This window comes from Cuculus canorus, chromosome 23 (genome assembly GCF_017976375.1).
Source record: "Cuculus canorus isolate bCucCan1 chromosome 23, bCucCan1.pri, whole genome shotgun sequence".
Lineage (NCBI taxonomy): Eukaryota > Metazoa > Chordata > Aves > Cuculiformes > Cuculidae > Cuculus > Cuculus canorus.
In genome coordinates this window covers 1,532,430-1,554,095 of record NC_071423.1, presented here as the reverse complement: position 1 = coordinate 1,554,095, position 21,666 = coordinate 1,532,430, and the positions used below count along the sequence as shown (strand labels likewise).

The window sequence follows — 21,666 nt, the reverse complement described above, 5'->3', positions numbered from 1 at the left end:
TCCAGGCGTGAGATATTCCCATGTATATACGGTAGCAAAATATCATTGCTCAGTAAATAATACCTCTGTCCCATGAGATATTCAGAATCTGTTTTCAATTTTTAATCTAAAAGGAATGTGAAATATTCCATTATTTCGGAGTATAGACTGTATCAACACTCATCCAAAAAACCATTTTGTTTGAGATGCTTTTTCTCAGCACTTGGAAACCCAGTTGCTGTGTTGAACAGAATTAAAGTGTTTAATTTCAGTGAGATTTGGCAGTAGCTTATGCTTCTCTACCGGCTATTAGTGTCAGAAATGAGGTATAGATCTATTTCCAATAAATGTTTGTATAAATATGTTTATGTATGGATTAACACAGACTATAAATTCGATGTAAGACACTTCACAGCGAAACATGCACAGTGAGTCACTAAAAAGATGGAGAGAACTTCATCTTTTTGAGGGAAGGATTTGTTAATTGGCCAGTAGAGCACAGGAGAGATGCATGATCAGAATGAGAGAGGGCTTCTCTTAATTGGTAGGAACCTCCCAAACAGAGAGGAGATGGAAGTGTTCCTTCATCTGTCTCTCACAAACATTCCTAACTGGTTTGGATGTCACTGTGAATAGTCCTCTACTTGCTTTTCTGCTTAAACTCTTTGAGTTAATGTGATTTTTCAGTTAAATGAGGAACAAGAAATTCCTCATCAAAGGGCGTTTCAAATACATTAAACACAGCTGGAAAACCTCAACATGTGTCCCTCCATCACACTCAAAAGCTAATCATGTGTTCCCTCTTTTTAAAAGACATGGAAGGAGTGTCAGCCACACAAGGAGTGGGAGATGCAGAAAGGTTTTCCGATGACTTGGGAATACCTCCTGGACTGCTTCAAGGCAGAATCATGGAACGGTTTGGGTTGGAAGAGACCTCAAAGCCCATCCAGTCCTACCCCCGGCCATAGGCAGGGACACCTCCCACTGGATCAGGGGCTCCAAGCCCCATCCAACCTGGCCTGGAACCCCTCCAGGGATGGGGCAGCCACCACTGCTCTGGGCACCCTGGGCCAGGGCCTCCCCACCCTCACAGGAAAATGTTTCTTCCTAAAATCTCATCTCAATCTGCCCTCTTTCAGCTCAAAATCATTCCCTCTCGCCCTGTCCCTGCCCTCCCTCATCCAGAGCCCCTCTCCAGCTTTCCTGGAGCCCCTTTTGGTACTGGAAGCTGCTCTAAGGTCTCCCTGGAGCCTTCCCTTCTCCAGGCTGAACGACCCCAACTCTCTCAGCCTGTCAGATACTGAGGAACACACTTAGACCCTGCAGGTCAGCAATGAGGCTCATTTTCATGTCCCCATTCTATAATTCCCATCAGCTCACGGAGACATTATTAACCTCAAACCCGGTTTTAATTTCCATGTCCTGCTGGAAAATCTCAAAATGTCAAGAAAAAATTCTCCCCTGCATTTCTGGAACGACAGATTCTATTGCCTAGAGAGCAGGAGAAGGACACAGGGTGGAAAACAAAGAAAACCAGCTTTACCTACACTACAGTTAATAAAAAGTAAATGTCAAATGGGACAAGAAAAACTGATGTGATATAGAGGACATGATCCATGAGAGACTCTGTGTAATGAAAAGGTCAGGGGAACCCATAAATAAAGCCTGATACAGGCAAGATCTAGGGAGACAGAAGCTCATCAGCAGAGTGCAACCGCTCAGACAATTTAATGAATGTGTTTTATGTAAATGGAACAATTACTATTCCTGGTACAGAAACTGTCCTCTCTCTGAAAATTACACACACCCCATGTGAACCATCAAAACAAGGCATAAGCTGCTCACATTCCTTGTACGGATCGTACCGTACAGGGGCACAGTTGTGGGGATGAAGAGCAGCTTCTGCTTTTGTGAGGCTGCCCCGTGGAAACCAGGCTTGGTTTTCTTGGAGTTTTGGTTTATAGACCCTATTTCCTCCATGTAAAAGCATGTGAGCCTGCAGGTTCTGAAAGACAAAAATGTCCTGTCTTGGAATGTGCATGACTGCATTTGGTCTGACATTCAGCTTCACTCTCTGTTTGGGTCTCCTCTCCAATTTGGCCCACAGTTTTCCCCAGTCAAGACAGGCTCTTGTCCGTATCAGTGACCACTCTGATCAGAGTAAAATCACAGGGAAGATGACTTACCCTTGTTTAAGGGCTCGATGATGCCCTGTGGCAGTGTCCTACTTCACTGGTTGCTGCATGAACACAGAACAACTCCCGCCTTGGTGAAATTGAAGTCATTTAGCCCCAACACAAAAACTCAGCCAGCTTCAAATTCAGGATGTGATCATGGGCCTTCCTGAACTGGAGCCTAAACAGGTCAGAGAATCAAAGAATGGTTTGGGTTGGAAGGGACCTCAAAGCTCATCCAGTTCCACCCCCTGCCATGGGCAGGGACACCTCCCACTGGATCAGGGGCTCCAAGCCCCATCCAACCTGGCCTTGAACCCCTCCAGGGATGGAGCAGCCACCACTGCTCTGGGCAACCTGGGCCAGGGCCTCCCCACCCTCATCGTGAAGAATTGCTTCCTAATGTCTACTCTAAATTTGAAGCCATTCCCCCTTGTCCCATCATTCCATGCCCTTGTAAAAATTCCTTCCCAGATAAGGCAAAAAAAGCAACACATGTCAGCACTGAGTGTCCCAGAATTGTGTGATGGGTCAGGGGAAGTCAGGGATGAGATGCAAGTTGTCTGAGTCACAGCCCATCGCCTTAACCATCAATTATGCTGCCTTCTTCAATATTGTCTTTAATGAAGCACAGCACTTTGTTCCAGGCTAGCTGTTCATTTACCCCAGCGAGGAGCAGTTATCCATTATGATGATTGTCTATTACGTGTATCGCAGGCGTAACGGCAAAGCCGAGCTCTGCCGTGTGGGTCGCTCTGTGGCCACCACGGATCCCATCCTGCATGCAGGAGCTTTGCTGCAAGAAGGCTGCAAGCAGATGGGGAGAGAGAAGCCAGGCAGGGGAAGCAGAGGGCAGCGAGAGAGCGATGATTCAATAAAACCTCACATGGTGAAATTAAATGTGAAAAATATGTCTTTTCTCTGTTATTGAAAGGTGCTTGGAGAGTTGTTCCGGCTGCCCCGCAGGATCCGGGGTCTTGCTCCTACTCCCTCTCCTTTTCCAGCTGCTGTTTCAACTGCTCAGTCTGTCTCTTTATTCAGCTTGGCAGCGGCGAGTGGTTTCGTTCTGGGAAGGACAAACCCCTCATGGCCTTCCTTCCCGGGTCCATCAGGCGGTGACTCTGCCTGCACCTGGCATCTGCCTCCCCTCTTTCTATTCTGGGAGGAAGAGAAGCAGCTGAGCTCTGCCACCGTATGCGCGGGAGGCAGATGGGGCGTGAATTCAGTGGTGATTGTACTGCTCATTTGTTTGGCATTAAAATGACAGACACATGATAGAACAACCCGGAACAAACATGGGGGGGGGGGGTATGAAGGCTGGATAGCTTTTAATGTCATTAATTTTCCTGTTACTGAGAGATTTGCTTCTCGTTCAGTGATAAATCTGCTTAAACATGGAAGGTGTAGTTGTCATCCTGATTCCCGTCAGGTGTTTTATCTGATGGGTTGTTCTGTTCCTAGAATTTCCTATAGTGACTTTCTTTCAATTTGGGGCAATGAGAACAGACGTTTTGGTTTCCCTGCTTAGGGAGCTGCACACAGGGATATATGTATACACCGCTGGATATTAGGGTGAAAAATGGAGAAAGGCGGAAACGTTCGCTTCCTCTAAGAGATAGAAACACAGATCCATATAATTTTTAATTAATCTTTTGCTTTATCTGTGTTCAGTTTCGTGAGCCCTAAACCCACGTGGGATTTGAGGATCACAGTAAAATTAAAAAAGAACATATTTTAGGAACATATCAGGACCCGAGGGAATGGCAGGAAGATGCCAGGGGAAGGTTAGGTTGGACATTGGGAAAGGTTCTTCTCCCAGAGGGTGGTGGAGCACTGGAACAGCTTCCAGGGAAGCAGTCACGGCACCAAGCCGGACAATATTCCAGAAGCATTTGGCCAATGCCCTCAGCCCCATGGTGTGAATGTTGGGGTTGTTCTGCACAGGGACAGGAGTTGGACTTGATGATCCTGGTGGCTCCCTTCCAACTCAGGGCATTCTATGATTTTAAAACAGTTTTTTTTCTGACATGAACCCCAAAAGCCTTCACTGACCAGGACAATAAGCTCAATGGTTTCTCAACCTGTTTGCGCATACTATAAAATCACAATTTCATTAAACCTCATGATAAGTCTCTTAAGGGGAAAACACGTTGAAAGAGCGATGGGTCAAAACCATGATGCATTTGCACTGAGAAAACGCAGGCGAGCGATGCTGAATTTGCACAGCATAACTGCAAAAAACATTAAATCCTTAAAACACTCCTGCAATGGTTTTATGCCGAATGAGGAGCTTTATGAATATTTCAGTTACAAGATGAGGCTAGAGTTGTTTCAATTTTGAATCACCCTTCGTTAAATTACTTCTCCTATGCTGTGTTACGTTAGACTCAGTTGAATCCAGCTCCACATGCGCTGGGTGATGCCGGGACCTCATGAGCTGGAACCACTGTGCTGCCCCTCCTGCTATTTCTTTGAATAGACCAACCACGGCTTCATTCAGGAGGCACTGAGCTCTTGCCACCCTCTTTGGCAAACCAAACCCTATTTAGGTGGCTCGGCCAAGGCGTTCCCCCTCCTCCTTGCCCACTGTTATTTACAGTATCTGGCTGTTAATTTAAAGGCTCAGCTTTTTGCTGTGCAGTGCTGCACCTGCCCTCTCTCTGTATCAGACGCAGTATTAGCGGCTCTGTAGCAGAAGAAGCGTTAGTGGCTTTTAGCCATTCATAAAGCCAGTCCTGTTCTTTCAGGACTGAAGAAATACCTACAGAGTAGGAAATAAAGCTACACTGCACTGATCATTTCACTTCTACATCTGGGTAAGGAAAAGTCATTGATTTTCTTCTCTATCCTACTTCGAGATGGGCTACGATACAAATACTTTGTAAATAAAAGCAGAGCTTTACAACCTTTAGTCACCCCACAGAGCTCAATGCTTAAACCAGCGACCTGCAGCGCTTGCTGAACCAATGGCACCACTGAAGTTGCTCCATGATTGCATTCATATCAGTACGCAAAATACAGATTTCAGTAGCATTTTAGTTACACTTCATGCTTTTTGGGAAAATAGATGCGTGGTTACCTGTTTCTGGCTTAATTGGGATGCTCAGAGACTCCTGTAAGGCAAATAACCTTCCTCCAGCAAAACCGCAGAATCAGGCTTTACTTTAGAGAAAAGTGATTCCACTAGCACCTGTTGTTCAACACAAGCCATGTCCATATGCATTTTCTTACAATAAAGTCTGAAAACACAACTCTCCCTTCCTGGAAAGCACAACCGCTAATACTGAAGGGTCGAGTTCGGGTCTGCTAGATGCTGCCAAAGTGGAGGGACCTCTGGGCTCCACTGGAACGGCTCCCGTTTCCCTGAAAGAGAGGGATCTCCCTAAGTGAGATCAGAATTTGGCATTGACTTCTTCATAGAATAAAATGCAAACAGCTAAATTCTCCTGCTTCTCGCACCCATCCAAATGACTGAGCACGCCTGGAAACGAAGTCCTGACCAAATCACTCCAAATGTCTGAATCAGTCTCTCCGTACTTATCACTGTTTCACCAGCCTTGAAATGGGAATTGCTGCCACATTCCTGCCTGAACTGAAAGCCTTCCTAGTGCCCCTGTAACTTAATTAAGTATCCTCTCTATCATCCACCAAACTGCTGCTTAACGCATGCTGGCAACACGCCTCTCCTATATTGCAGCAGATATGGCAATGCACGGGGCTTATCACGGGGTATTAATTACTTGAGCATAAATAACATTCCCTCTTATCTCAACTTCATGAGCTTCTATTTCTGATGGAAATATATTCATGGTAACGAGAGAAAACAATGAGGGGGAAAATAAAAGCCTTAAAAAATGAGAGACAGGTCTAGAAAGGAGTGAAAGTTAAGGCCAAGCAAATTAAAATGAAAAGCGAAGGTACATTTCTAGCAGTTGCATTGAATAACCTCTGGAACCAGCTACCACGGAAAGAGCTGGGATTTTCATCTCTAGGTATCTTCAGGTCAGTTTAGAAGCACACGTTAGTCAAAACAAATGGTCTTAATAAGCAGAGGTATGGAAACTCGTACAAAAGCAGAAAGGAATCCGGGCATACAGGGCAGCTCGGAGCAGTGGTGACAGTGCAGGGAGCCAGCCCTGCCCAGGAGCACAGCTGATGGTAGAGTGAAAGGGCTTGGCTTGCAGGGCTTCTTCCCACTCCAATCTCCAAACCCTCAAACAAAATCAAGCAGAATGACAAAGCCTTTTACTGTAAGCAATTCTCCTCTCCTGCTTTTATTCACAGCTCATTAACTCCCCTGCATTACAGAGGTGTTTCCCAACTGTCTCATCACAAGGAGAAAAAAAAGAACAAGAAACGTGGCTGTTGTTTGCTCAAACCCTCTCATTAATGAGTGCAGGACAGAAATACACACCTGGAATTAAATTACTTTAATGATTCAGCACCGCTCAGGGTTACACAAAGTGTTTGCGCTGTGCAGTGAAGGGTTTGGAGAATAATTTAAATGTGTTGCTTTGCCTGCCAGAAAGACAATGCATAGATTTATGTCTGCATGAAGACACCTGGACTCATGATGGACAATACAGTGCCCAGGCCATGTTTGAAAATGCAGGATCAGGTATGGAAGCTTCTGTGGGCACGTGTTTGTGAGCAACTGTACACTTGGTGTACAAAGAGGCTGCTCTGAGACTTGCCGTGGGCTGCGACAGGGGAGACAACAATTTAGCGTACACACACTCGCGTGAGTGTGAGCTGTTGGGGATGGAGCAGCACAGGGAGGACATGGAGCTGTTAGAGCATGTCCAGAGGAGGGCACAAAGATGATCCAAGGGCTGGAGCACCTCCCATGTGAGGAGAGACAGAGAGTTGGGGTTGTTCAACCTGGAGAAGAGAAGGCTCCAGGGAGACCTTAGAGCAGCTTCCAGTGCTGAAAGGGGCTCCAGAAAAGCTGGGGAGGGGCTCTTGATGAGGGAGGGCAGGGATAAGGGGAGGGGAATGGTTTTTATCTGAAAGAGGGGAGATTGAGATGAGATCTTAGGAAGAAACGTTTTGCTGTGAGGGTGGGGAGGCCCTGGCCCAGGTTGCCCAGAGCAGTGGTGGCTGCCCCATCCCTGGAGGGGTTCCAGGCCAGGTTGGATGGGGCTTGGAGCCCCTGATCCAGTGGGAGGTGTCCCTGCACATGGCATGGGGTGGAACTGGATGGGCTTTGAGCTTTCTTCCACTCAAAACATTCCATGATTCTATAATTCTATGATACTGCTGTGAATTTTGCTTATCACTGATACATTTTTAAGGTAGACAAAATTACTCAATGTTTTGAAAATGTATTTTTATCTTGTTTTCTGGCTACATTATGTTAATGTGAATGGCTATTTGTGGATGAACAGTGTGTTTACAGGCTATTAATGCTTCTTGTGGAGCAGTAGTTAATATTTTTGAACGCACAGAGGCTGATGAGTGTATAGTGTATATTGGATATTTATGTGGGTGGACACATCTATGAGAGATATTTCAACTCACATAAGAGATGCAGAATTGTATTTAAATGTTTATTCATACATCAAAGAAAGGATCTATTATGCTGTTATTCCCATGGGTTATTGTCCTGCACATGCTTGCGGAGCGGCAGGGAAGCTGACGCGGTTTTCAGAGATGACAATTCCAGAAGAGGAAGGGGTTCTCTCCTTTACCTTCAGAAAAGCTTAATACGCTCACTAAATTACATGGTTCTTTGGGATACGTTTCAGAAAAAGGACAACACAGGACAGGGGCCTGCCTGATATGCTTTAGAAAGGGCACGGCTTGATGGCGTTACCAAAACCCTCATAACTGGTTGCTATGTTACACAACTTGAAAGTCTGATTCTCCACTTTTAATATAGCAAATACAAGGTGCGTTCAGCTCTGGAGGATATCGCCCTCCAGGTGTGCTCAGCTTATTAAAAATACAGGAGGATGTTTCTCCTGTTCTACAGAAACCAGGGAAGTTCTTTCGCTACTGCTTACACCGGTGCTGTTTGAAGCATCGATTCAACAAGGTTCTTACGCATATTTGCAGATTTCAAACACAGAAATGGTCCATGAAGCCAACAGAGTACACAGCTGCTTGCTTAGGAGGGGAGAAACACCCTTCTTGTCTTGCTCCCCATGCATTGTATTAGAGGAGGGGAAAAACACCCTTCTTGTCTTGCTGCCCAAGCACTCTATTAGATGTGCAGCGGCTCCACTACGCACAATTCAGCATTTATTCTGCCAGCAATACCTAATGTGCGACAACAAAGATTCCTGACATATAGGATATGTGGCTTCTTAGACTTGACAGTGTTAGGAGAGAGCAGTTTGTGTGCTGAAATCTCAAGGGCAATGAGCAGATGCAATAACTTAAGCATCTGAAGATGTCTGGCTTCTCGCTGGAAGGTAAAAGCCACGAAGAGAAAGAATTGTGCAGAGGCAATCTAGTGCCATTTTCCAAGCTCTCTGTCTCTGGCACCCCATAAGGACTCAGCAAATCCTCTTTCACTTTGAATCGAGCTGGACAAGTCAGCTCATTGCGTAGAGCTTACATAAAATCTCTCTGAGGGGCTGAATTTGCCTCTGCCTTGCACGGAGCAGTTGCAGTTTTACTTTCCGTTATGATCCCCTACATTAGGAGTTCACTGCGGCTACAGAACAGAAAAAGCCTGAAAACCAGTTTTGACACACAATTATTTTTCAGAGGTAGGCTGAGAAGTGGGGGTCTCAGAAAAAGAACAAACCCTTCTAAGGAAGCTCTCCCAATTTTCTCCCTCTGTTCCTCTGAGGCTGAATATGGAAAAAGGATGCTGAGTAGAAAAACTAAAATGAGACCTTTCTGAAAAACACTGCTGACTCTGAGACTGCAAGATGCTTTCTAGAACTGACGAGCATTTCAAATGGAGTTACTTCACTTTGAAATTTAGTGTATAATATAATGGTAATTCCTATATCCTGGAGGCCAAGCTGACTCCTGGCTCTTAAAATGGTATTAAGTACAACAGAGTCCTGTCATGTTCAGTCTACCACTTCCCTCAGAAAGAAATACAATTTTTATCTACATTATAGCATTAGGTCTCCAATTAAATAATATCTCTGACCCCTGAAGATAGTATTCTCTTTATACACATGTCAATAAGACCATTGCTTTCTATTTTCAATTTACCTTGTCTTTGTTTTCATATGAAGAGGTAAACCCATATTTAAGCTCAGTCCATCCCTACTGCAATGTATATTTATTCTGCAGATATATATCCAGTCCTTCTGATAAGGAAAATAACTCCTTCATATTATATATTCTTCATTCTATTTTCATAAAGCAGTCATTCTGCAGGTTTCTTATTTTTCCACCAAAATTTGGGGGGTAACGGGAGAGATTTTCCCTGGCAATGCCATTTTTTTTCTATGTTGTTCAAATTCGTGGCAATTTTTCATCTCTCAGACTGGTTTTCCTCACCTTTTCTGGTCTTCACACTCCTCTTTGGGGAAGCGTGGTTCTGTGCCCAACTTTTTGTGAAGACCAGGATCGTTAACTCGGTTTAGTGCTTCACAGGAACAGCAACCGTAGCTGAGGTGCAGGACAAAGCACGCCTAAAGCACTCAAGGTTACTGACAGGTTAGCACTAGACTCCCAGAGATGTGGAGGTGTTCCAGGCCAGGTTGGATGGGGCTTGGAGCCCCTGATCCAGTGGGAGGTGTCCCTGCCCACGGCAGGGTGTGGGACTGGATGGGCTTTGAGGTCCCTTCCAACCCAAACCATTCTATGAATCTATGATTCTATGTTACCGCTTACTACTGACAGAAGTGGGGAATTGATCCTGATTTTGGACACCATCCAACGTGCTTGCACCAGCCTGGCCAGATGGCTCCAGTTATGTCAGTGCACATTCCCATTAGCTACAGGAACATCAGCATATAAACCTTTATTTGAAAAATGTACTTTACAGAAGAGCAGAGAATGTTGCAAACTGATACCTACCCCATCTGCCTACTCCAGGGACTCTGTCTGAAATTCCAGAACATTTCAGACTCCCAGATGGCTACTTACTCTCTTTTAAATCATGAACCAGAACTGAAACTGGGACATCCAGGCCAGAAAGAAACCTTTACTGGATCAAGATCTAAGCTTTCTCTGACCATGGAGAGCCTATGAAACGTGTCAGATATTCCACAAAGAGAAAACTTCAGTTTGAGAAGACAGTAAAAAACATTGGATAAGCACGTCAATGATTTCCAGTGAAAGTTGTCCTGTTGATATCAGATGTTTCATATGAAATAAATCACAATGACTGTGATCCTGGAGGAAAACACTAAAATCTATTTGTAAAATTAATGGTGGTAGACCACTTTGCTACATACCAGAGAGTTTTTTTCCTCTTCTTTTAATTTAGCAGTAACAATGTCTACAATACATTGACTCACAAATTAAATGAAGGTATGAAACCACATTCTTCATACTGAGATGGGACATTCTGCACTTTTACTTTTTAATACCCTCTCAGGGGGAAGAGTTCTGAAATCAGTGAACACTTTTTGAAACAACCCGTGGTGGGAATTTTAACAGTGATCATATCTAGTGACCCTTGTCCATGGAGATCAAAATGCTTTGCCAACGAGTGCAAAGCTCTGAATCTCACTGTACAGATAAAAGGGGAGGGAAACTGAGGCACAGTGCTGTGCAGTGACTTGCCAGGATCAAGCAGCAGGCAGCAGAGATCTGGATGGATATCTCAGCTCTCTGACTCCCAGTCAATTCCTGACTTGCCAGGCCACGATCTCCCAGTGTGTGTGAGTATCTACTGTCCCACAGTTTATGTGTTATACAGGCAAATCTTCTTTCACCTCTCCCGCTGTCCCGTTGGCTCCATTCAATCCCGCTGGCTCCCTGCCTTCTTCCTCCTCTTCTTCTTCTTCCCCTTTCACTGTCTCTGCTTCTCTGCCTCCGCTCAGGACGGTGGCACCGGAGAGGTGGCTGAGGAGCTGCCCTTCGCGGCGGGACTCGGCGAGCTCTTTGGCACAGCACACTGGGGTGTTGGTTTCATAAGTGCTATGGAAGCTGTTATAGTCGACCTCATAAAAATCCTTCTCTAGGGTGAGGACAGGAGTGAAACGATGTCCCCACAGCACCTCGGTGTCCATGTAGGAGCTGCGAGCCTGGCAAGTCATCCCTGGGTAGAAAGAGAGGGATGTTAAATGAAAAGCTTCTTTACATGCTCACCCAACCACTTCTTGCATTTAAAAGCACTTTCATGTTATCTCCATACCTGATTGCTCTGGGACATCAAAAAGGTCTTCACTTAATAAACGTCACACAAGCCTCTATCATGAAAAAGCTGAACACTCAAAAAGGAAAAGGGATGGATTCCTCTTTGGAATTCCACACAGTCAAGATCACAAATATATTGAATTCCATGCATTAATGGATTGTGGATCAAATGAACAGTGGTCAATAGGAAACCAATATTTGTCAAGCTGCTGCTCAGCCCCAAGGATCAGAGTCATCTCATATAAATGATTTATTTGCTTTGAAAAGAGTTTAAAGAGCCACTTTGCAGTACAAGGAGAGGCATTCAACATCGGCCTAACTGCAAACAAATTCTCTTGGAATGACCTGCCAGTGTCAGGAGTCACTTCTCTTCCAAATATTTGTCTATAATTGTCTTAATTGCATCACGATTTTGGAATTAATTCTGGTGAAATCTGGAAAACCTGACCTCACAGCATCCTCCCATTGGTCCTTTTTGGAGAGTAAGAGATTGGAATACATTCAGAATACACCTTTGATCCAGTTCCTGGCCAATACTTCCAAGTCTAACTTGTGCAAACACAAATGGAAATCTAAAGCAATGCATAGGCGGATGCTGCAGTGAAGAGCGTAGCACAGAGCTCAGTGGTTTCAGTCACTAAAATCTCCACGTAATCAGAAAACTCCTTTCCTTTAAAAAAAAAAAAATAAGGTTCCTTTGTGTAAAGGTGAATATGTTGCTCTCATAATTGCTACAGTCCATTAAAAGGCACCCACACAAGCGAGTTCTCTGGAAAGCCTTACTTGTCTCTTACTGCTTTCCTTAGTTCAAAACTATTGGGCCAGGAGAATATCAGTTGCATTTTGGTTCTTGAGTGGGGTAAAGAGTAATGCTGACACACGCCACGCTGAGAAATTTGCAGTTCTGTATCACAAAATGAAAAGACATTTTTTCCCCCCCAAGAAGATCTGCAGGAGTATTTGCTTCTGGGCAGGAACAACAAGTACAGAGTTAGTCACAGTGTTCCAGCGTGCCTGCTTCCTGGGCCGGAAGGAACTGGGAAGTGCAGAGGCTGCCACGAAAAAATACAAAAATGGAAAAAAAAAAAATTACCCGGAGCCTTTTTGCCTTAAGAAGCTGAAGTACAATATCTTTTCAGGAAACTACCAGCTTTAGCTTTACAAGTCACAGCAGAGAGGAGACCACTCCTGACTGTGTGATGACACCACAATGTGCAGCATAGAATCATAGAATAGTTTGGGCTGGAAGGAACCTTAGAGATCATCCAGTTCCAACCATCCTGTGATGGGCAGGGACACCTCCCACTGGCTCAGGCTGCCCAAGGCCCATCCAACCTGGCCTTGAACACCTCCAGGGATGGGGCAGCCACAACCTCCCTGGGCAACCTGGGCCAGGGCCTCACCACTCTCATGGTGAAGAAACTCCTCCTTATGTCCAGTCTAAATCTTCCTCTCTCTGGTTTATACCCATTGCCCCTCGTCCTATCTCCACAAGGCTTTGTGAACAGCCCCTCTCCAGGTTTCTTGTAGCCCCTTCAGGTACTGGAAGGTCACTCTAAAGTCTCCTTTGAGTCATCTCCCTGCTTGAGCAATCCCAACTCTCTCAGCCTGTCCTCGTATATGAGGTTCTTCAGCCCTCGGATCATCTTTGTAGCCTCCTCTGGACCCCTTCCAACAGCTCCATCTCCTTCTTATGTTAAGGATTCCAGAACTGGATACAATACTTCAGATGAGGTCTCACAAGAGAGGAACAGAGGGGTAGGATCCCCTCCCTTTCCCTGCTGGCCACGCTGCTTTGGATGCAGCCCAGGACATGGTTGTATTTTGGGCTGCGAGTGCACATTGCCAGCTCGTGTCAAGCTTCTCATCACCTGCCCTGGACTCCTCAGTCCTCAGGTGAAGACTGGTTAATCTTCACTCTCTTTTATCAGCTAGCAAACAGCAGCTCAACACACAGGCAGCTCATGGAGCCCTGCTACATCTTTTCTCAGGAGAGATTCTCTGCTTATGCTTCTCATACCACTGGCTTTCCTGGGCAAGGGCTTTTATTACTGTTCATAAAGGCTTGTGGTGATAGGACGAGGGGGAACACGTACAAACTGGGGAGAGGCAGGTTTAGACTGGACATTAGGACGAATTTCTTCACCATGAGTGTGGGGAGGCCCTGGCCCAGGTTGCCCAGAGCAGTGGTGGCTGCCCCATCCCTGGAGGGGTTCCAGGCCAGGTTGGATGGGGCTTGGAGCCCCTGATCCAGTGGGAGATGTCCCGGCCCATTGCAGCAGGGTTGGAACTGGATGATCTTCAAGATCCCTTCCAACCCAAACTGTTCTATGATTCGATGATTATGCCTGGTTTGAGGGTTGGTGACATAGGGCTGCAGGTCTAATCCCATTTTCCGATGCTTCTTCACACTGGGAGGCCAAAATGCTGGACAACCACCAGGATGCATGTGGCAAGGAGACAGTTAAAATAAACCAGTCCTTTTGCCTTCAGACAGATCTGGTTTAGCGCCAGAAATCAGGAAGGCCTTCGAGTGCCTCCTCCAAGTTCTGAGTGCTTTCAGAGCCCAGCAGAGAGAGCAGGAGAGGAGACCACTCAGGCTGAGGATTAGGTCGTGATTCTTATCATGGCCTTCCAAGCGCTGCGGGAAGGTATCATGTACAAGTCCCGAAGGCCAAGATGCTAAACGTGGGGGGCTGAGGCATCCTGAGAGAACTCCTGTCTTATAATCAGGACCTGAAATAGTTCCTTCCCTGGGGAGAGTACCTGACAGTGAACCTGAACTCCAGAGACACAACCATAGTTATCTCCTGCTGTAAGTATTCAATTAAGGACAGAACAATAGAAAGCTTTCAGCAACCAAACACCGCACACCGCCAGCTTTCTGCACTAGCTGCTTTCTCTCACCCCAGGGGTACACAGAACCAGCACAATAAGACAACTTGTAATTGCTCCATAATCCCATTCAAATATTCATTTTTAGCACATGTGCAGTGGTGTCTTAATTGCTTGGGGGCATACTGCCTGGCAACTCCTACATTACCCAGTAAACAACAGCATTGTCTCTGCTTCGAATTCCATTAAGTGCCTACTTTGCAGGCGGCCCTATGCTCTCCAGCCTGGTTAATTAATGCATCTGTGATGTCCCCAGCTAATTACTGCCTCTGTAACTGCAAAAAGATGACAGAAGAGGTGTGGAAACAATAAACCTTACTTTTACTAAGAGCACATGGATGCAGCCGCTTTCCACTTGCACACAGCATGCACTGTGCCCTCTGTGCTCTGAATATCCGAGGTCTCCGTGGGACTTCCAGTGGGGCAGAGCGATTTTCTGGACTAAGATCTCTTGTACGTGGTGGTGGGCTCTCTGCAAAAGTCTGTGGCTTCATTTCTTAAGCCTTGCTTATCCAGATCTTGGACATCTTGGCTGGGATGAATCATTCCATCACATAGCATGGCCTCAAGTCGTGCCATGGGATATTTAGATTGGATATTAGGAAAAAATTCTTTACTGAAAAAGTGGTGAATCCCTGGCCCAAGTTGCCCAGAGCAGTGGTGGCTGCCCCATCCCTGGAGGGGTTCCAGGCCAGGTTGGATGGGCCTTGGAGCCTCTGATCGAGTGGGAAGTGTCCCTGCCCATGGCAGGAGTTGGAACTGGATGAGCTTTGAGGTCCCTTCCAACTCAAACTGTTCCATGATTGTATGAATCTGTGATTAGACGTTTGATTTTCTCCTAAACAATCTGGTTTTGAAATGAAAAAGTATGTTTCATATAGATTTGTACAAGCTGTCAGTTGTGGAAAATGTGAAATGATATGTGAAATCTCTAACTTTCAAGCTTTAATTGCAACTTTCTCATGTCTTAATTCAGCAGCTTAGCTTTCAGTTGCAAACAAAACTCAATCCTAATTGAAACCAGAGAACAGTTTGCACAAAGTTATAAGCAGATGCATCAAATTTTTAATAAAGCTGGAACCAGTTCCAGGCTTTTTAGAAAGCTGGAGACCAGAGGACAGTCCCCTGGTTTCAAGTTCTGTAATAAACATTTCATAGAGTTTGAGCAATAATTTCATTACAGCAGAATCTGAAGAAGTGGATTTTTTGTCTGTCGGCTGCAGTCACTGCGGTGCAGGATCAATAGCAGAGTTCGTGCATGTTCCTGTTTAAGGCAGCCATCAGTGCCTTCCTAAATGGCTCATTTCTAGTTTCCAGCAGATGAAAAGATGCAAAATATATTGCTATGTGTATTAAACCAGGTGTTTCATTACATCTGAGAACAGAGAGAGTAACTGAGGACAGACTGGTGTGTAAAATAGGTGTCAGGGAACTCTACCAGCAAGGCACTTTTCTGTCATCAAAATCAGCTGAGATCAAGCAGCTTACATTTTATCAAAGACAAAGGAATGTTAATACGTGGTGACAAAAAGCAGTTATTTGATGCTCGCTCAGCAAGGAGCCTGTTTTTTTCTGCAGTGCACTCAATGGGAGTTGCAGATTTCGGAACGTTTCACTGCTCGCAATGCCGCTGATTATGCAACTGGAGCAGCCGCTTCTGGCTCTGCCACGCTGCTAGGAAAAGTGGCGATTGCTCCTGATTGTCAGGTCTCGTACCCTTAGGTTGCCCGATAACATCAAATTTCATTATCACAGGGCAAATATAATCACATTTGCCACTGTTTTGTTACCCAGAGAGGAACCAGCAGCCTCTCTCCAGCTGTTGGAGGGTGTTTAATTTGGTCAAAATTACCATCATAACCAGTACCCTCACTGTCAGTTTAACAGGAGTGGGCAAGGGGACCACAAAGCATCATCTACCAGCCCAAGAAACTGCCACAGGCTTGGATTTGATCACATCAGCAGATTAGTTGAATCTTTCAGTACTGCTACATGGCCTGAACTTTCTCAGTGGGGAGAGATATCCCATGCCCCGGGGCTGTCAAGACAACATTTTTCATCAGCCTAAAATTAACTCTCCTCATTTAAATGCCACCGAGCTCAGTGATTATCTGTTGGCAAAATGTCATGTGGATGCTGACTGTACGCTGGCCATATTTGCCAGGCTCTCGCTGCAGTTCAGACACAGATATCGCTGGAAGTGATTTCACATCTCTGCCCTTGTTTTCCTACACTCTTGTGTGCAGGGTGACTTTCCCCCTTGTACTGGATGCATAATACATGCTCCGCTCCTTGAGCTGGGCTCCACCTACACTACATGAGCACAGAGAAAGAACTGATGGGCTCAGGGGTACAGCGACAGGCTGATTTAAGTAAAGATGGCAAGGAGTAGTTATAAAAATTTTAAGTCCTATCATTCTAATTAAGAAATACATGTCTTTATATGAACACCAGCTTTTGGATAGTTATAAAATTTACTAGCCCCTTTGCCTTAATTAGACCAAAGTACATGACAATCTCCAAAAAGCCAGTATTCCTCCAATCTGAAAAGGAATATTAGAAGGTAAAAGCGTGGTCCTCCAATTATTTGTGCTTATGTCCCTTAGACGAAGACGTATCTGGGCTTTGACAGAAGCGGAAGGGTAAAGTTGGAAGAGAAGAGAGCCTCTTCAAATTATCTGCCAGAACATCTTGTAGGATATGAGGGCTGCGTCATCACCTGGAGTGATGGCTTACAGGAAAAAATATTAAAACAACAAAAAAAATTGGACTCTCCAATGTTCTGTATTTGAATCAGCCAAATTCTTCATCATAACCCGCTTGGTTTTTTTATGCCAGAGGACAGTAATAGGATTGTAATTTATCTGAATGCTCTCCAGGCATGCAAAAGCTCAGAGGCACTGGGGATGGGGAGGGGGAAAAAAAGACTTTATGATTAAAGATCTTGGATTCAATTGGCACTTCTCTGCCAGGAAGAACCTGAGCACCCAGCTCTCACCACTTAAGCTCAGGTATCTCACAAAGGTATTTACCGTGACTGCAGAGGCACCTGAGCTTATCAACATCCACCTCTGGAGGACAACTCAGCTGATGAAAAGAATGACTTGAGAGGTCTCTCTCATCCCTATAATTAGATAAGCAGTGTCTGTAGCAATTCTGCAAGGTCCTTCTTGCAGAAAAGAAAACTTAATCTATATGCAAGGTGCAAAACAAACAAACAAGACAACCCAAACCAGATGATGAATGTATGAAAATACCATTTAGGAATCTCACCCTTCATTTTTTCTTCCAAAAAAATCATGATTAATTTCAGGATCCCTTATGTTGTGGTACATTTTTGCTCCTGTATTTACAGCATGGAAATTTTACCACATCCTCTGTGAAAGTGGATAAATTGAGGTGCAAAAAAGTTGCTGTTTGCCTACACTTTCACAGGGACACAATGAGGTAAATTACTTGTAATCATTAAACCACTTTTTATTACACAGACTCTAAGCCAGAAATATGTATGTTATCCTTTCCTAAGAGTTTATTAAAACTTCATTTAATGACTGGACTAATCAGGCATCTGGACCGTCTCTGGTGGCTTCTTTAACAGTGGTGGGGAAAAAAGAGATAATGAAAGCTAGCGAGGACCAAGAGTAAAGTAACAAACACTGCAGTCTCTGTGCCTAAACAATAGCTCTGCTGGATCATGTGGACACAGAAAGAGGTTTGCAGGACAGCTACTAATAAATCAGGGTTTGGTTAATTGTCAGTAAACAGCAGTGGAAGTGTGAAGTTGGAAGAAAAGAGAGTGTGGGTGGTGTCATCACCCAGATCAATGGCTTACAGGAAAAAAAAACACATTAAAAACATTGGAGTCTCGAATGCTCTTGAATCGAATCAGCCAGATTCTTCACCATAACCCAGCTGACTCCACACGCGCACGGAAGGGAGGCTCTGAACCTCCACAGCTCTTCTGCCTTCCAGCAGCCTTGCTTTATACACTGTTTAACTCAGGATCAGGAGTGTAAGGTTTGGCCAACAACAGCCTAGGTCTGCTCTGTCAGCAGGACGGCTCTAATTTTTGTTGTTGTTGTGGGAAGAAGAAGGTAGTGAAAGCAAAAATGTATTCACTTTGCAAACAGATTTTCCACCTTCACTTCCTTGCCTTTTATTGCAGGTCAGACGTGGGCCAGTTGATCTTGACAAGTGTCCCTTTCAGATAAAGCAAAAGGGAATTAATTCCCTTAAGTAATCTCTGTGACCAATTCATTAAGTGGGCACTGTGAGCGATGCTGCTGCTTTTAAGATGCCCACAGAGCAGCGCGGGAAGTCAGAACTCTTGTCATCTCTATCGATTGTGCCTTTCCAGAGGTTGTTTCACTCAGCAATGATCACAACAAAGCTGCCTAGAAACTTAGTCTCCCTTTGGCGTTTTTTAACCTCTTGTAGAGTCACAGTGCCTCAATCACACTACAATATTGATTGGAAAGAACCCTGCCAGTGGGCTTTCTGCCGCAGCCGGCTTCATGGCTTGGTCAGCAGAATGGCTGTGGAACCCCGGAGAGCTCTTGCCAGATAAAGACAATGTTTTCTTTTTCAAACCCACTGCATTTTAGGCTGGCTGGCACATTTCTTGGGTGCTGCGTTCATCAGTGTGTTGGTTTTTATCCTTTTAAAACTTCAAGTCAACTTGAAAACAAAGCCATGGGTTTAAAACACGTTTGTAAACAGAACAACTCAAAGTGTTTAGGGAACTCAAGTCAACTTGAAAACAAAAACATTGCTTTAAACCACAATATTTCTTTTTGTAAAAAAAACAATAACTTGAAGTGTTTCGGCTCTTCAGAATTCGTTCTGTACTTGTCATTTGAAAATATTGACCACCTTTGCCTTCCACTGGATCAGAATTAAACTTAAATGTCAGTGAGAAGAGTTACTTGTTTGAGAGCAAACAATACATTACATTTGTAATATGCATGTAATTGGTCAAAGCTAGGGGAAATAGTGATAAAATTGCTGTCACAAGTGTTTCAATGAAAAACATACATGTTTTTAGACACTAGGCTGTGATTTCTTTAGTCATTTGTACATTGACGATCACCATTTTGACCTGCTTTCAAAATACCTTATGAAAAAACATCGTTATCTTTTCCCCGCCGGTGCAGAATGCACACATGGTGTCATTTGCTGTTGTCTGCAAAGACGGACTGGGTTTCCATTATTTTTTCCCAACAACTTTCCCAACAATTTCTCTGCCAACAACTGCAGAGCTCAGCCCTCTCTGAGACCACATGCTGGACGGGCTCGCTGCTCATGCTCCGGGAACGGGGCTGAGGATGTGACCAGCTGCACCTCAGAACACTGTGATGGCGGTTCCTAATTTTTCATAGGAGTTACAAAGGGAACAAATGGCTCATTGCATTTTCACACTGCCCTGAACCTGACCGGGTTATAGCAGTGTCGTGCTGTGAGTAAATGATACCATTCCTGAAAGCAGATGGGGCTCAAACAATATGATAGGAAGGAAAGAACCGAAAGAATTTGCTTGGAGCAAATTTTAAAGTAAGGATTAATATCCCCAAACTGCTTTATCAATATTGCAAATGGAAGGACAAAACAAGAAAGCACAAACACTGCTTCTGTAAGCCACTCTCATTGTGGCAAAATATCACACCTCCACGGTCACCATATGTCATTCAGAAAAACCCTCTCAACCTATGAATCGGATAATGGCATCATCTGAAGTCCACTCTGCTCCAAGTTCCATGCAAACTGGCTCTTCTAGCTCCAATTTTGGAATTTCACAGCCTGTCTTCCTAGACGAGAATAATTCATTTCCACAGATGTATGCTCCTTAATATCATTACACCCTGGCCTGTACAATCCCTCTGGGAGAGAAGCCCATTTGCAAAGCAATATTATTCCTATGCCATCCTTTTAATTTTGAGGTTGTTATTGGTAATGACTTCCTCTCATGCACATCTAGCAGAGGCTGAGCTTTCAGAAGAGGAAGGCAGTGTGGTGGCTGTTCAAACAGAATTTGATAGTGTCACTGTGTGGTGAGGAAAGAGGCTTTGGACAAACAAGGAAATGCATTCCATGCTCAGATTAGGAGATTCTAGCATCTAGTAAATGTTTAGGCTATAAAATAAGCTTCCATTACGAATCTATGCCTTTGATAGTCTTTTCCACCCACCCCTTCTTTTCCCACATCTCTACAACTCTCTGCCGGGAAAGAATATTTGCCTTGTAATGCCAAATGAATGCAATATATTTATTTGCCCAGTAATGCCACGTCTACAACACAGTACTCCAAGCAGGGAACAGCGCAAGATCTACAGAAATTCTTATTGGCTTTTTCTGTTTGGAAAAGTCTACTATTCACTATGCACCTAATGACTAAAGGGAGGTACTGGGACACTGCATCCGCTCCCTAGAGAGCTGCCTTTAAGTGCAAAGGTTGGGGATGCAGGAATCTGAGAGACTATTTCCCTTTCCCTCTGGCTGTTAGGGGATTAACAAGGACAAATCTCAAGAAGGGAACAATACTAGCCAAGAGCCAGAATCTGTGAGACAGGGTGCTGATACCACCGAGTCCGTGCCGCAGTCTGAAAACCCTTGTTAGTGTTTCAGAGAGAACCCACGCCTCATCCAGATGGAAAAAGAGATCAAAACATCACCCACAGAAAAAACTCAGGTTCACAGTGCTATGTCGTAACAAAAATCCTTAAACACCAAAGGGAAAAGCTGCTTATAAAGCTTTTTTTTTTTGCATCTCTGACTCTTCCTCTGTTCCTCATCTCTAGATCACAGCTCTCTGCTCGGTGCTGCCTGCAACCCCATTCCCGTCACACACCCCGGGTTGACTGAGGGATGCTGCCAACCCTGGACCTGGAAAGCCTTCTTGAAGGGAACATTAGCATCTCAGGGGGCTGAAACACACTCACTGTGCTAGAAACACAGCAGGCAGAGCCTGCCAGCTCCTCCTCGAAGCCTAGAATAAATGAATGAGCTGCAAGTGGCAAAACAATGCCACAGTGCTGTGTCTTCTAGGTGAGACTTCAGAGTGAACGTATCCTCCTCCCCAGCCAGATCCCCCTGAGACACACTGCATCCCACTGCAGAAAGGAGCCTGGAGGCCTCTGTGGAGGCTCATTCACTCATCTTGAGAGGCACGTGGCCACCTCCCTTTTTCTACGCTTTGGAAAGTTGAGACACACATCTTTTCCAGATTTATTATATATGGATGTAGGCTGCTTTCATCACCTGCCACAAACACACCCGCAGGAGGAAACTGGGAGTCAGCTGAGGAGATCTCCTAATCCACGCATTACACAGCATTGTTCTGCACTGT

At 44.8% G+C, this 21,666-nt stretch overlaps 1 protein-coding gene across 2 annotated transcripts in view; it reads right to left on the bottom strand.

The window, feature by feature from the left end:
• Window positions 1-7,190: 7,190 nt before the first annotated feature.
• Window positions 7,191-21,666, bottom strand: part of KCNJ5 (potassium inwardly rectifying channel subfamily J member 5) — a 25,429-nt gene continuing 10,953 nt past the window's right edge. The window contains exon 3 of one of the 2 annotated variants that reach the window (XM_054086896.1): window positions 7,191-11,331. In XM_054086896.1, the coding sequence (XP_053942871.1) occupies window positions 10,982-11,331 (350 nt within the window). In that variant the 3' untranslated portion in view covers window positions 7,191-10,981. The remainder of the gene's footprint in view (window positions 11,332-21,666) is intronic. The other variant, XM_009568603.2, reaches the window with a different exon arrangement.